The following is a 17,051-nucleotide window of genomic DNA, read 5'->3' on the forward strand; positions in this document are numbered from 1 at the left end:
GAACGCCAGAAGCTACAAGAAATGACACAATGGTATTTTATTGTTTATGAAAGAGCAACACAAAAATCAATGGCGTTCGGAGTTGAGCGAAAGACCAGAGAGCAATCAGAGAGAGAGGAGGCAGGCCTCTCACAGGGTGAGACACATACAGAGAGAGAGAGAGAGAGAGAGAGAGAGAGAGAGAGAGAGAGAGAGAGAGAGAGAGAGAGAAATTGCAACTTTCATCTGGAGAGTTAGTTACCTTCGAAATTCAAAAAGAAAGGGGAGAGACAGAAGCGCTTAAAGTTCAGATTACCGTTCACTATCTTGAGATTGAAAGGGCAGAGCAACCTAAATCCTTGTTGCCAAAAGATCCAAGGCTGCAAAAACACTATTAGTTAAAGCTGCAGCTGATAGAGTATGTTAATACAACCTACAGTAGTAACTAGCACATCTGCAGTGGTTGGCGGTGGTCTCCCTGCTCTTCCACTGAGACATTGAGACCCTGGTGTCGGGTATACTGTAGGACACCCAGTGGTCGACAAGTAGTACTGTCTGAAGCTCATAAGCACAATATCTCCCCCCTGACCAAGCAGCAGGGGTTCCCTCTGGCCTGCAGTGGTAGATGTTTGGGTGTCCCACACACAGGAGACCCGTGTTCGAATCACATATTGGACATTAAACTTACAGATTGTCGCTTTAAATTCAGATTATCTATTATATTAAAGCTTTCATGACATTCAGTTTTACAACACGTTAAAAGTGTTTGTCATGGTACTACAAACGTGTATACAAGATTTTAACTGAAAATTGCACTCCAGTGAGCCATTGCAGATGTTTTTCTCTCACATTTCTAAAGCCTTTTCAACTGCAATGAAAAAAGAAATGTTTGCCTGCGGGTGTCGCTGTTGAGGGATTTTGCCTGTCAATCGTCGCCTCTGCTCTGCCTCCCCCAAAGGCAAGGGTAGGGGCGCGTTGTGAGCTTGTAGATCTGCTATTTTCAAACATTTTTTACTTTTGGTACTTTAAGTACATTTTGATACCTATACCTTTGTACTTTTACTCAAGTAAATTTTGAATTCCGGACTTTTACTTGTAACAGAATATTTCTACATTGCACTGTTGATACTTTTACTTAAAGTAAAAACTGTGAGTACTTTTTCCACCACTGCAAGGAGTACACGTTTAAAAGAAGGAGAGATCACGGCACACATTCTAATAAGCCTTCTTCCTCCGCACTGGGAGAAAAAACATATACTGTACAGTACACATACATATGAGGAAAACTGCAGTCAAACGTTTGAAGGAATGCATTTTTACACGTGAGAGCTGCTGGGACTTCTTCTTTTCCACTGCGTCTTATGATTGGTGTGGGGTTCTTTTGTAACCTGCCCGCGTGTGCATGCCCTCATGATGTAAGTGTGACGTGGTCTGACATAACGGGTCTATAAGGGCCCATCAAAAGAGCCACACCTGGCTCGCTCGCACACACACACACACACACACACACACACACACACACACACACACACACACACACACACACACACACACACACACACACACACACACACACACACACACACACACACACACACACACACACACAGCCTTCACCTACAGTATGTATATGTATGAAGTCTGTATAAGTACAAGACGGTATAAATCAAGCTTAACTCCCACAGGTTCGTTCATACGGTATCGCGTGTCGGCTGTGAGGCTTAATTATAATTATCTGGCTCGTTAACGTTGCTCTTTCTCCAGCTACGGCAGCAGCATGTACCGACTCTGACGGACATGTGCAAACACACGCATAATTCCGTTGCTGTTGGGCAGAAACCTTGTATCTACATGTTGCAACGTTTTTTCCCCCCGTAAATGAATGTCGTACGTCATCATACAAGAGTGTCACATAAAAGTACTATACACTCATTTAAAAAGTTTTTTACAAATAATAATAAAAATCACACCCAGTGTGAAGAGAGTGGTGCCTTTGAAAGTGTAACTGGTTGCATCCTTGTGTTGCAATCAGCAACATTATGTTGTCACGTGACACGTGACAACATAATGTCACGTGTCACGTGAAGCTTGACCAATCAGCCGTGCTCAAACATACGGACGGACGGACATAGTCAAATGTAGGAGTGGTTGGCACCACTCAAAAAGGAACGGTTTTGGACATACAAGCTTTCCACCCGACACCAATAATATATATTTTAATACAGACTCTGACACAGACTGACCCCCCGGTGTCCCCCAGGGGTCTATTCTAGTCGCCCTCCTCTTGTCCCTGTATGGCAAATGCGGTATCTTCACAGAAAACATCTACAAGCTTCCAAAGATCGGCTATTTCTGCCGACCGTCACCCCGGAATAGGAACGCCATAGAGTTCAAGTGCTTTGCTTGTTGGCACTCCTGCCACGAGTAACTTTTTTCCACAGCACTTTTTTTTTATGGATGTCGTGCGTGGTCGTTTTTCTCTGAAAGCTCTTCATTCCACCGCGAGCCGTTGCTATCGCAACTGCCTCGCAATCACAAGGTGAAAGAAAGAACCCCGTGAGAAATAAAAAACCTGAAATTCACTTCAAAAAAGTAGTAAAAGGCTATTATTTCTAGAAAATCGCTAGCCTGCATTGAATGGCCAGATAACAACAACATAACGCACACACACAAAAGCACATTAACAGCGGGGCGGACGACAAAGCGAGAACAGACAATAAAAGACAGAAGATTAACCCGTTAAGACCGGAGAACGCATCTGTGTCATTTTTAGATTTCTTTGCCAGTTCAAAAAATAGCAGATATAAAAGCACATAGCGCGGCACAGAGTGCCGCATTATGTGCTTGTAGATCTGCTATTTTTTTTTGAAATCTTGAAAATGTGTGCAAATCTTTTTTTTTAAGCAAACATTTGTTACTCAAATATTTGCTTCTGGGGGATTCTACAGATGTCTTCTAAATCCTAACAGTTTTTTTTTTAAACGTATGTTGCTATATCAGTGGTTCTCAAACTTTTTTCATGTCAACTACCCCCAAAATGATATGTAATGGTCCGCCAAACCCCCCCCCCCATCTCAAAATGTTTTGTTCCAAGGACCCCCAGAAGTAAATATTTGAGCTACAAATGTTCGCTTTTAAATGTTTTATATATTCAAAGATTTGCAAAAAAATATCACGATTATTCAAAAAAATAGCAGATCTACAAGCTCATAGCGCGGCACTCGGTGCCTTACGTGTAGATCTGAGCTTGTAGATCTGCTATTTTTGAATAGCCAAAGAAATAAATAAAAAATGACACAGATGGCGTTCCCGGTCCCTAATGGGTTAACAGATAATGATGATCGTGGCGGGGGGGGATGTTTGTGATTGGCTGCTATTGGGCCGAGCGGCGGAGCGGCGGAGCGATGGATCAATGGCGGTCTGAATGGGGAGGGCACGGCCGCGGCACGGCACGGCCGTTCTCTCATGGTGGAGAGAGAGAGAGAACGACGACTCCACAGCAATATGAAAACCTAATCAATAAGTCAGTGGCGTTGGAGAGCTTGGGAGCGAGTCAGAGAAAAGACAAGAGAAAGTCTGTCTGAGAGAAAGAATGATAGAGGGCAGGAGAGAGAGAGAGAGAGAGAGAGAGAGAGAGAGAGAGAGAAACTAGCAGAGAAAAGACATGATTACAGAGGGAGGGGAGGTGAGAGGAGGGGGAGAGAGAGAAGAAAGAAAAAGTAAGAGGTAGAGATTAAGTGTAACAAAAGGACAGCAGAAAAACGGTTTTATAATAATATGTAAAAAATTGCGAAGGCAAACAAACAGCGAGAGGGAAAAGTGACGGGAGCGAAGTCGGGGTGCAGCAGTTAATCAAACGAATCGATTCGACGGCAGACAAAAGGATTTACGAGAAATGTTGTTTGCTGTCGGGCAGGAACCTTACGTGTCCCTGTTTCAACTTAGTGGGTTTTCTCGGAAATGAGCAGCAAAACTAGCCAATCAAAAGAAAATCGATGTGACAGAGCTTATCTGTTATTTTGTGACGATTTTGTATTCCTGATTCGTTGTTTTGTTTTTTCACGACGTGGCTCCTACCATAAGGGGGATAAGCCGTCTAGAAGAGGGTCTGTGAGTCTGTCTGCGTGTCCGCAGCCAATCTCACTTTTTTTCGAAATATAGGGAAGATTTTACGGTGTACTTTTCAACATGGTCCTCGACGGAAGGGAACCTTTCTGACGGAGAAAGTGTATAGCCTTTTACATCACTGCGGTTAGACACTGCTTCAGATACAGTCTCATAATTGGCCTGCTGTGTGTATGTGTGTGTGTGTGTGTGTGTGTGTGTGTGTGTGTGTGTGTGTGTGTGTGTGTGTGTACATGTATTCCCAACTGACAACCCTAATCTCTCAAAGCATTCTTCCATCCCCAAGATAACAAACCTTTCTGTGAGCAAACTTCCAGAACTCCACTGTCAATCTCAAAGTGTGTCGCCCAAACACACTAACAAACATGCACACATCCTCACACACATTCTCTCTCACACACACACACACACACACACACACACACACACACACACACACACACACACACACACACACACACACACACACACACACACACACACACACACACACACACACACACACACACACACACACACACACACACACACACACACACACACACACACACACACCCATTAGACATGTTCAAGGCTGAAGCAGGAGACAAACGGTCTGTCTGCTGTTTGAAATCCCTGCAAACTTTTTCAGTATTTCAGTAACAATGAGAAAACTCTCTCTTCTCTGCCTGCTCTCATTCTATTACCACTCCTTCTCTCTCTCTCTCTAAATGGCTGTTTCCAGAGTCTGGCTTTAGTCTTAAAGGTTGACTAACTGTCAGACAGCCAGTCTCTGACCAGCTAGCCAGGAGCATGGAACGTTTACCTTAAGAGCTGCCACTTAACCCTGCACGCACGCACGCACGCACGCACGCACGCACGCACGCACGCACGCACGCACGCACGCACGCACGCACGCACGCTGCCTAGAGTGGGGTCCAAACACTGGTGGAAAGAAAAGAAAAAGACAATCTTAACTTCATAGAACTGTAAGTACTTTTACAAACTTGACCCATACTGTGACTCCATATATGGCCACAAAAGGGGACAAGGACTGACATATACAGAGATCTCCAAATATGGGCATATCGGTCGGATCGGCGGTGCGACATAGGTGTGAGGGCCACGTAGCGGCCTTAACCTCTAGTTGTATAAACAATTACAGAGATTACAAGACCTTTTCATAGCTTTGAATCAGAATCAGACACATTACAAAATTGTTTACACATTTTTTTTTATATTATGATTGATCCATTAATGTTTATTTTCAGATATTTAATCACTTAAACCCTCAACACTTGACCTTTGGTGCTGCACTTGATCTGCAATTTTTTCCCTGTACACAAATCTCTTCAGCGAAAAAAGTCTTAACTTTTTGTTAAGATAATGTCAACAAGACTTTTCTTTTAAGGCTTAGCCCCCATTACATCCTCCCAAGTTTAATTTAGAAGTGTCCCCCCCCCTCCCTTCCTTTCTGCAGTGTATGTACAGATGCATTTTGCAAGGAAAGAAACCGTGTGGCTAATTAGGCCGGGTGTCAGGGGTGTTCAAGCAGGACCCAGACACTGGGTAGACTGACAGTGTAGCTTATATTCAGGGCATAAACCAAGCCTTTTACTTCTCCAGTTACAAAACCCACCATGAATTCTCTCATACCCAGATCTTCAGCTGCAACTATGGATTCATTCTATTCGCTTTTACTTGTACTAATTTTTTATGTCAATCAATTAAATCAATTAGTTCGATTAACTGTTGTACGCCTACCTGTGTGTGAGCGCGCACACATGCGTGAGCGCGCACACATGCATGCGCGCGTGTGTGTGTACACAGCACATGGTACTGCGACTTTGTAGAACACATTGCTGCTTATTTGAGTTAGTATATACCAACAATACTTCATTTATAGCTTTATTTAGCCCCAATTATGTCCTCCTACACTAATCTAAAGCTTTAGCTCAGAAGTGTTTTTTTTCTCTTTCATTCTGCAGCGCAGATCCAGATGAATTTAGCGAGGCGAGAAACTCTGTGGCTAATTAGACCTGTTTGAAGACAAGACGTTCTCTTAACTATTCATGCGTTGCAGTGAAACAAACTTGTTCTATCCAGGGGTTTTGGAGGCAAAAGGTTATGGTCAATTTGAGGGAAAGTGTGTGTGTGTGTGTGTGTGTGTGTGTGTGTGTGTGTGTGTGTGTGTGTGTGTGTGTGTGTGTGTGTGTGTGTGTGTGTGTGTGTGTGTGTGTGTGTGTGTGTGTGTGTGAGTGTGAGTGTGAGTGTGAGTGTGCGTGTGTGTGTGTGTGTGGTCAGCAGCACGTCCAGCAGCCCCTCATTCTTCATCATTAGCAGTGACCACTCTGGGAGCTGCCATCTCTCTCTCTCTCTCTCCTATCCATTCTCTCCATATTCTCCCTCTACCTCCGCCTAGCCCTCATATATCCCTCTCTCTCTCTCTCATCAGGTGAGTCATCCCTCTCTTCTCCCTGTTTTCTCTCTCGCCCTTTTAGCTTTCTCTTTCCGCTCTTTGAATCTGTCCACTTTTCTCTCTGCTCGTCCTTCTCTGAAGTTCTACGTCCCATCAACCCCACCCCTCTCTCTCTCTCTCTCTTTGTCTGTCTGCCTTTTATGCCCATATATGGCGATGTCATCAATATATGACATCATAGTACTGACATCACAGATCAGACTGGCCTCCAAGCAGTGTTGCCAGATTCTGTGAGAGAAACAAGCAACCAGGTCTAGGAAAACAAGCCCAAAAGAAGCGACGTTGGGCCACATGAGCACTTTAAACATATACTATCTATCTATCTATCCACTAGTTTGTGACATAGACGCATAAAGGACACTAATGTACATGCTTATGGGCCCATGATGTCATCAAAACCCTGAAAGGAGAGAGATACCACCAGTGGGGGCTCGGAGGGACGGAGTATGCACTGGGTGAGCAAGTTTCATTGAAATAAGTGGGCAGGGATTTTCTGAGCCCTCTCTCCAGATATAACATATCTCCATGGGTACCACACCGACAGCATCCTGACTGGCTGCATCACTGCCTGGTATGGGAACTGTGTACTGACCCTCCACCACCGCAAAGCAATGCAGAGGGTTGGTGCGGACGGCCGAGCACATCAGTGGATGGGAGCTTCCCTTTCCATACAGGATATATACGACGGATGCTGTGTCAGCAAAGCTGCAAAGCTTACGAAAGATCAGAGAAAACCCCCAAGCACTGACTGTCTATGTCCCCACTACCCCTCACCTGCCCACACAGTCGGCACTGGGAGAAATCTACTCATATGATGTACTTGTACACAACAACGATGTAACGATAATTTAAAAACATTGATTAAAACCGTCAACACTCTGTTCAGGCATGTCACTCTTTTGTTGTCGAGAGTCTTCTCAGCGTTTCCTTTATCTGCTGGTTTCACAGCCTCACAGCAAACACATAGAAACAGCCTGAACCGCTTTGTCAAGATCTGTTCTAAGATTACCAGAGGGAAACAAGAGAGACCTGAGTTCTTTTTGTAACCAACAAATCCTTCCGGAAGCTGCGAGCATTTTTGGATTCTCCTAGATGTGTTTAGCTGCCATCAGGGCGTTGTTATGTTTTACCCTCTTGCAAAACTAACTACATTTCTTAAATCGTTCATCCTATCAGAAATATGACTTTTAACCATGAACCCAGCATCCCTATTCTTGGGTGAATATTTAGTGAAAATAGCCGATTTACATCTCACAACGTTGCATTGTGACACGTTCACATGAGCATGTGCCAAGAATAAAGAAAATTAGACATATAATCATCAAGACGAGAAAAAGACTGACTGATAAGAGCGTGCTGCGAGATGATCGGGGTGTAAAGACACTCCTTAAATTACAGGTTTGAATCAAAATTACGTTATTAATGAAGTTATGTACCAATTCTGAAAACGTTGTTGTTGCTTTCTAACTAACTTCGGCGCTAGGACCCTCCAGCGTTTATTTTGGAGCGGTACTTCCATGGGTTTGTTTTAAATTGCATTCTGGGAAAATCGCAATGAAATGGCTGTTACACAGTGAGACTTTAAATATTCCGACATTTGTGTTGCCATAGTAGCGACATCAAACCCTCTGTGTGGCATTTGATTGATTGAGGTTTTGAATTCACAAAAATGCATATAAATGAATCGTGGTCCTTTGAGTGTAAGTGCTTTTGTAAATTGAGTTGGGGGGGAAATAAAAGTGGTCGAGCCGGCCCTGAATCTAACCAGGGACTCTGTGATAAAGGCATTTTGTGCCCATGTGGTATATGCACCCTAAACACTTTGCTATCGGGACTCCTTACTCCCAGTGGATAAGGAGTAGATTGTACACTGTCAGAATCCACTAACACACACACACACACACACACACACACACACACACACACACACACACACACACACACACACACACACACACACACACACACACACACACACACACACACACACACACACACACACACACACACACACCAGACTGATTAAAAAAAGGCATGTCTGGAAACGATGTCTGCTTCACCTGTACAGTCCCGACAAAAACGGTTTCTGATAACATTTTAGGGTCAGAAGAACTAGTGCACTTCACATTCAACGGCTAGTTTTAAAGTTTATTAAAGTTTATTAACAGCATTCAGGAGCTTCAATGCAGTAAAGGGGCGCCTGGGGCATCCAAACCTCAGCGCCAATCTATACAAGTTTTATACGTTTTACTTTTCGTAATAGTATACTTTCTGTCTCTCCATCTCTCTGTCTCTCTCTCTCTCTGTCTCTCTTTGTCTCTCTCCGTCTGTCTGTCTCTCTCTCCGTCTGTCTCTCTGTCTGTCTCTCTCCACCATGTCTGACAGGTTAGATTGGTGGAGTAACTCTCTGGGAATTAGACCTAAAGCCTTCTCTGATGCTCTGCACTAAGCAAGGCTGGCGGTGTGTGTGTGTGTGTGTGTGTGTGTGTGTGTGTGTGTGTGTGTGTGTGTGTGTGTGAGAGAGCGCACAAGGCCTTGCTGAAGGGGAAAAAACAGCATTAAAAGTTTCAGAGGTCTCAAACTTGCGGCTGTGCAGATTCTGACCTTGGCGTATAGCGATCAGACACGCTGCCTTACCCGCACCGCGCGCCCCTCCTCCATCTTCTCCCTGAATCTCTCCATCGCTGCGTCGTTTCTCTCCTGAGCTTTCTCTCTCTTTGTGATCCGGTCTTTCTTTACCGCTTTGCTCTGTTTGTCTTTTTTCTTCGTGTTATGATCTCCTACTTTTCCCCTCTCTGTATCTAAACTTTACGTTCCTGTAATTTCCTTTCTTTCAGTCTTTTTTTTCTCTCCCTCGTTTCTTTCTTGCCGTTTATTTGTCTTCTCTCTGTCCTCTGTGTTTGCCAAGGCATCCGTCAAAGTCGCCTTCCGTCTGAGGCCCGCAGCTAAATGATGTGTGTGTGTGTGTGTGTGTGTGTGTGTGTGTGTGTGTGTGTGTGTGTGTGTGTGTGTGTGTGTGTGTGTGTGTGTGTTTGGTGCAAGTGCACGGAAGATATCACAGCCATGTCTCCCAGTGGATAAGGAGTAGATTGTACACTCTGTCAGAACCTCAACTCATTTATCCCCTAAAACACACACACACACACTCTCGCGCGCACGCGGTCCTCTTCGCCAGGGGAGGCCGTGTCAGAACCCAGTCAGATGCACAGTAATAAGCTGTTTCACCCTTCCTCCGACGACACACACACACTTGGTATAGGAATCCCAACTTGTTTAGTGTCAGACAGCACAATCTTTGAACACGCGCACTCACACACACACACACACACACACACACACACACACACACACACACACACACACACACACACACACACACACACACACACACACACACACACACACACACACACACACACACACACACACACACACACTCCTTTGATGTGCAGCATCCCACTTTGTGACTGTGATCAGAGAACAGCCAGTGGAATGCGCCGTGACGCTCTGCTCCACCTCTACACACAACTAATGTGACCTTCACACCTCTGAAGCTCTTTTTATCTGTCTGCCACTTCCCTTAATGAAGGTTTCACTGCTGGTCATCTAACATGCAATTCCACTCCGATAACAATGAGAGTTCAAACGATTAAGATGATGAATCAGATTAATGATTAATCATGATTAATCAACATTCGTAACTATTTCCCCAAAAATTCCCCATAATATTTTTGTGGGAACGGAACAAATGAACGACTCTCTCACTCTCACCCCGTTGTGCTGACTACGTAAATTGCGTGATCTTTTACTGGCAATAACCCCGTCCAGATCGGACCACACGCATGTTCTCCTTTGGATCTTTGTTTGGATCTATATCCACCATCAGATGACAGAGCGATGACGACTAGCGCAGAGTGGGTGTTATTATGGGACGTATGGGGCGGATCATTCTGCGCGTGCGTTAATTGCGTTAAAAACATTTTGAACATAATCTAACTCAGTTATTTCGCCAGCCCTAGTTAACCCATTGAGACCCGGGACGCATCTGTGTCATTGGCTATTCAAAAATAGCAGATCTACAAGCTCATAGCGCGTCACCGAGTGCCGCGTTATGAGCTTGTAGATCTGCTATTTTTTTTTAAATCGAGAACATTGCAAATGTTTTTACAGCGAACATTTGTAACTCAAATCTTTGCTTCTGGGGGTCCCTGGAACAAAATATTTTGAGATGGGGGTCCGCGGCCAAATACATATACATTCTGGGGTCCTTCACATGAAAAAGTTTGAAAACCACTGACATAGCAACATAAGACATTTTGTAGAATTGGAACCTCAGGCCTTAATGGGTTAAAACATTTCCAACTGCATTTCAACTACATACTGACATATACAGGCTGACAGAGTGACCATTTCCAACTCGTCATACTATGTTGACGCTTGGTCACGTTAACGTTCGCGTGCCATTTTGACAAAGACGTGTAAAATGGGAAATGGTGCATTTATATAGCGCTTTTATCCAAAGCGCTTTACATAGATTGTGCATTACATTCACCCATTCACACACAAACACATTCATACACCAATGGCGGAGGAAACCATGCAAGGCGAGTTCGGCGTCTTGCTCAAGGACACTTCGACACTAACTCTGGGGGAGCCCGGGATCGAACTGGAAACCTCGCGGTTGCCATCCGGCCGCTCTACCGGCCACTCTAGCCCTGAGCCACTGCCGCCCGTGTCATAACTGATTCCCCACCCTATCGCTATGCAAGTAGAACAGCGCTGAAGCAGCAGAAGTGCATCACACCACTCTGCACGGGTAAGGCCTGAGGCCGATTCTTACTAATGTCTTCTAAATCTTAACAGTTTTCTGAAAAAAACGTATGTTTCTATATCAGTGGTTCTCAAAATTTTTCATGTCAAGGACCCCCAAAATGATATGTATTTGGCCACGGACCCCCATCTGAAAATATTTTGTTCCAGGGGGTACCAGAAGGAAAGATTTGAGTTAAGTGTTCGCTTTAAAAGACTATATATATTCAAAGATTTTCACACATTTTTACAATTTTTCAAAAATAGCAGATCTACAAGCTCGTAGCGCGGCACTCGGTGCCGCACTATGAGCTTGTAGATCTGCTATTTTTGAATAGCCAAATTGTAAAATAATGCTTTTTAGCGTTCCAGGTTTTAATGGGTTAACTCGGCTATAGTGCCTCGCTCAGTCCTCTTCTGAAGTCTACTGCCTGCCTTTTTGCACACTGTTTTGAACGTGTTCTCAATGTATTTAGTGGCGTTGTCAATCTTGAGTCCACATGGCTAGTATTACGTCACGCGATTCGGACTACCCTAAACGTTGAGAAATGACGCTAAAAGGGTCACCCAATGTGTTGTTGACCCAGTCTGGGCGTCAGCCGTCAACCCCAGTGACACACACACATTCAGACAAACAGACAGGTCGGCTCAACAAATAACATCACAGCCTATGCTGATGACTGTACTCTGTAGGCTTAAAGACATGGACGTCGTTGATAACCAAAGTGTCTGTGACAGCTCCTAAGGACACGACGTAAGGCAACGGAACTTTCTGAGCTTTCAATATGACAAGGTCGAAGTCACAGAGATGCCTCGGGGCCAATCGGCTCACAGTACCTTGATGTGGGCTAGGCTGGACTGATGTATATGTGTGTGTGTGTGTGTGAAAGGCACACACGCACGCGTGCACACGCACGCACACACCCACCACACACACACACACACACACACACACACACACACACACACACTAACATTCAGTCAAGCACACATGCACGCAAACATAAATTCAAGCGCGCGCACACACACACACACACACACACACACACACACACACACACACACACACACACACACACACACACACACACACACACACACACACACACACACACACACACACACACACACACACACACACACACACACAGAAGTTGTGACAGTGTTCTTCATAAAGAGCTTCTTCAAAGGGTGTTCATTTCAATCCCTGTTATCTCACACCAGCTAATATGCAGAGGAAATCACACACACACACACACACACACACACACACACACACACACACACGCACACGCACGCACACACGCACAAAGTTCATGAGAAAGTGAACTGATTAGTACTATAGATGCAGTATTAGTGTACCTTGGGAGGAACATGATCAGAACAGAGCAAAACATCAGTGAGGTACAGAGAAGGACGAGAAGTGTGTGTGTTTGTGTGACGTGTGTGTGTGTGTGTGTGTGTGTGTGTGTGTGTGTGTGTGTGTGTGTGTGTGTGTGTGTGTGTGTGTGTGTGTGTGTGTGTGTGTGTGTGTGTGTATGTGCGCGCGTGCGTGCGTGGTACAGAGCGGTACGTGCAGAGAATGATCAACTACACCTCAACAAAGTTCACACAATCAGATTCCAACTCCCACTCGCTCTCTGTTTTCCCTGTCAGTATATCTGTGAGAAGTTGGAAAATGAAGCCTCTGCGCCGGTGATATATAGTACGAGAACCTCAGCTTTTTGATCCTTCAGAATAACAGATCTGTTCGGAAAACAGATGGCGGGATGCTTTGGTTTCAACCCCTGGATCACCAGGTAGGCAGAGGACGCATCATACACGCAACATTATGACGCACGATAATCCATAACACAGGTGTAAAACTCTCTTTTATGTACTGTAACTCATTCTCATCTCTAGGGGTGACAATGTGATCTAATTTATGTTCCCTTACAAACTTGTATCATCCCTCTGGTTACACAAACACAAGAGCTGTGACCAGGGTTGCCAGATCTGCTTATTATAATTTCCCGGCAAGATTTTATTTGAAAATAGCCGATCTACAAGCTCACTGAGCTTGTAGATCTGCTATTTTCAAACAGTTGATGTATATGTTAAAGTGCTCGTGTGGCCCATAGTCGCTTCGTTTGGGCTAGTTTTCCTACACCTGGTTGCTTGTTTCTCTCACAGAATCTGGCAACACTGACTGTGACGTTCCCATATATAGATACAGTACAATGTTACGAATCACCTTACAACAGGGCTCTTCAAAAAATGTCAGGCCAAGAACCCCTTAGCTCAGTGGTTTCTCAACCTTTTCAGGCTGTGACCCCCAAAATAATCATATTTGAGCTGGGGACCCCCCAAACCCCCCACCCTGATAAGCACTTGGAACTGTAGGAGTTGAGTAATTAGTTTGACTTGGTTCGACAGATACATTTCACAATGCGAGGCATTGTGAGCTTGTGGATCGGCTATTTTTCACAATTTTAGCATCTTTCTTATTATTTGACAATTTGGCCAATGTTTCACCAGTTTTTATGGTATAGTTTGTCCTTAAATGTCCTTACATTGTCACTTTACTATCACCTGGGGACCCCCCAAAATGGCAGTGGCTCAGGGGTAGAGTGGCCTTATGGGAGCCGTGAGGTTCCCCGTTTGATCCTCGGCTCCCCCAGAGTTAGTGTCGAAGTGTCCTTGAGCAAGACGTTAAATCCCAAATTGCTCCCGATGAGCAGGTTGTTGCCTTGCATGGTTTCCTCTATGTTTCCTCTATGGTTTCCGCTATGTAAATGCACCATTTACCATTTACAGGTTGAGAACCACTGCCTTAGCTGAGAGAGATATGAAGCAGGGCCCCCCTATTGAATACTATTGTGTTGCAGGTTAAACTATTTCATGGATAGCTTTGCTTGACAACACTATCAATAGTTTTTTCTATTCATAATTATGTTCAGACATTATTTAACCACTTAAATATAATTAGTAAACTTGACCTTGCCTGTATGTTTGCTATTTTTCCCCTCGTGCGTGCGTGTGTGGTAGAGCGGTACGTGCAGAGAATGATCGACTACAATATATAAAGATCAACTTTCCCCTCTACACCAAATCTCTTTGCCAAAAATAATCGATCTACAAGCTCACAACACAGCACTCAATTATACTGTATTGGAAATGTCAAACCACTAATCAACCAGGCAGAAATCTAATACTCTTTAAGGCCTTAATATCCTTAATGAAAAATGTTACGGTCAAATCTACAGTACTGTGTAAATAATTGTGAGGATTTGAACTCATTGCCCACAGTGTGTTACAATGAGAATGTATACTGTGTGTGTGTGTGTGTGTGTGTGTGTGTGTGTGTGTGTGTGTGTGTGTGTGTGTGTGTGTGTGTGTGTGTGTGCGTGCGTGTGCGTGCGTGCATGCGCGTGTACGTGCGTGTTGGCAAGAGGCTTTTGTTCACAACAAGAGTCCGTCAACTCATGTTTGAGAAACAAACTTTCACACTATTCTGCAGGGTAACTATGTCGTTCTAATGCAGCAAGCATGGCACCCACAACTTGCACAGAGGAGGAACGCTGTGAAAAACAGTAGAATAACTGCATTGCTGACAACTCATGAGGTCTATTTTCTCTACCTTTTTTGTTTCCGGGGCGTCACAGCTGCTTTTCTTTTGCTTGCGTTAACTGACATCTTTCCTGCTCGCTCTCTAAAATTAGAAGTGAGATGGTACACACCCGGAATGACAAGACCATACTGCTGCAAACACAACTATCTTCCACTGAGAGCCTGTCACTTTCCAGAAAGATATAGTCCCACAGCCAACACATTTTGGTTGGCTGTGGGGGGACTTGCATTTCTTTGCTTTACATCAGCTCATCTTTGACTCTGAAAAATGACTCTCAAAACTCCCACGGTGTCACTTGGCGAAAATGAGGAGAGACACACTCATGTAGTCCTAAAATATCCAGAGATTTCACAAATGTGTGCAAAACATCAAATGACAGCTATGCAAAATACTTGGAGCGGCCGTTCAAGCATGGACCGTGTGGAGACAAAACCAGCAGTGTTTTGACCCAAACCTCCGGGCTACACTGGGCGAGCCAACTATCCATATCGCTGGTGGAGCGGAACGGAAAGAAAGCACACAGCTTGTTAGTGGCTACACCAAGAACGTTTGGCATTCGTTATAGTTGCGTACAGACCAAGAGAAGGTGCTTTTTTTTTTCTCCCAACACACCAGGTAAAGATACTGACAATAGCTTTGTTATTTGCCGCGTTTTGCATATCTGTCCAGATCATCATTTATTTTATTGTTCTGCATCAGTTCACGGTACGCCTTTTATTTTAATATTTAATACACTCATTCCTTCCCTGGTGAGTGATGTAGGCTGAAAAGTAATCTGGGATTGGCCCCTTGACTTTGATGTCATATAGTCACTTAATCCCACCCAGGGCCGGACTGGGACCAAAATTCAGCCCTGGCATTTTGGTCATGAAAACCTTGTCAATGTCATGAAACCTTTAATATACTGTATATTCATTCTTCGATGATTTTCGAGCTCACGGAGTGTTGTTGCATTTTGAATTGTCCCCGAGACATCGTAAACAGATGACACTTTACCTTCAAAACATTGATGTACCGATACATAATTACATAGTGCAGCTTTAATTGTTTGTCATTATTACATTTCATTCATGTACTCACTCGTACGAGCGCTCACCTTTTTCGCGGCATCGATGCACTGCATGTATTCTTTGGCGAGGTCTGAGCAGCGGAGTGTCTGCTCTCGGTTCTCCTTGTAGCAGGTGAATATCTGGGCCTGCAGAGCTGGACACACCCCCTCTGTGCAACGCACTCTGCAGAGGAACAGCCACACCGTCAGGTGAAAGGAAATTCTATAGGTCAAAATGATATATATATAGTTACACTGTTTTGAGCTCAGCTATCTTGGTCATTTGAGCAGACAAGACTCTAGCATTAGGAGATGAGGTCATCACCTTTGAGGCTCTTAATCTCTCACACTTCCTCAAAGGGAGACACTACTGCTGTAATGTTAATATAGTGCTTTAAATGATTTCATAAAGTTAGTAATGTTTTGTGGTCTTAACTATCTTATATTATTATTGTAATGCTAACAAGTGAAATGGATGTTTCTCTGTACATCCATAGTCAGGCCAGTTTAAAGCAAACAGACAATTAAAATATATTCTCAGTGCTTCAGCCAAACTCAGATGAAAGTTGCATAGAACTCTTATCGAGCAGGAGTTTTAGGGAGGATAGATACAGCCCACAGGTGCCCTGAAGGGAGCCAAGGTCGTCTCCCATGGCAGCCGTGAGAGACCGTGAGACAGCAGGGAGGGGGTCCTTGCCCACCCCAACGATGGGTCGCGAGAAGGGATGGGAGCCGCATGCTCGATCCCCTACGGTGGACCAACAGCGACTCCTGTTGATGATTTTTATTCATGTTTTAGTATCTAGATGCCAGTCATATAAACGCTTGGAAAATAATATTAGGGCATTGCAAACTTCTCGACTAGCTCGAGAGGAGTGTATCTTCAGAGCTCTGAATTGAACTGTAACCGCTGGTAGAGTATTATTTTTGTATATGACAATTCATTCTGGTTGGTTAATAGGCTCATCAATAATTGTAAACTAGTTTAAGGATAATAAACCATTTTGATTCTTACAATTGTA

The 17,051-nt window shown here is 44.2% G+C and overlaps 1 protein-coding gene across 1 annotated transcript in view; it reads right to left on the reverse strand.

The window, feature by feature from the left end:
- The window catches only part of chchd6a (coiled-coil-helix-coiled-coil-helix domain containing 6a), a 115,359-nt gene that overhangs the window by 18,726 nt on the left and 79,582 nt on the right, over positions 1–17,051 (reverse strand). Inside the window, exon 7 of the mRNA XM_084068261.1 lies at positions 16,078–16,213. Within this exon, the coding sequence (XP_083924387.1) occupies positions 16,078–16,213 (136 nt within the window). The remainder of the gene's footprint in view (positions 1–16,077; positions 16,214–17,051) is intronic.

The sequence above is a fragment of the Gymnoscopelus microlampas genome (assembly GCF_963454915.1).
Source record: "Gymnoscopelus microlampas genome assembly, chromosome: 10".
Lineage (NCBI taxonomy): Eukaryota > Metazoa > Chordata > Actinopteri > Myctophiformes > Myctophidae > Gymnoscopelus > Gymnoscopelus microlampas.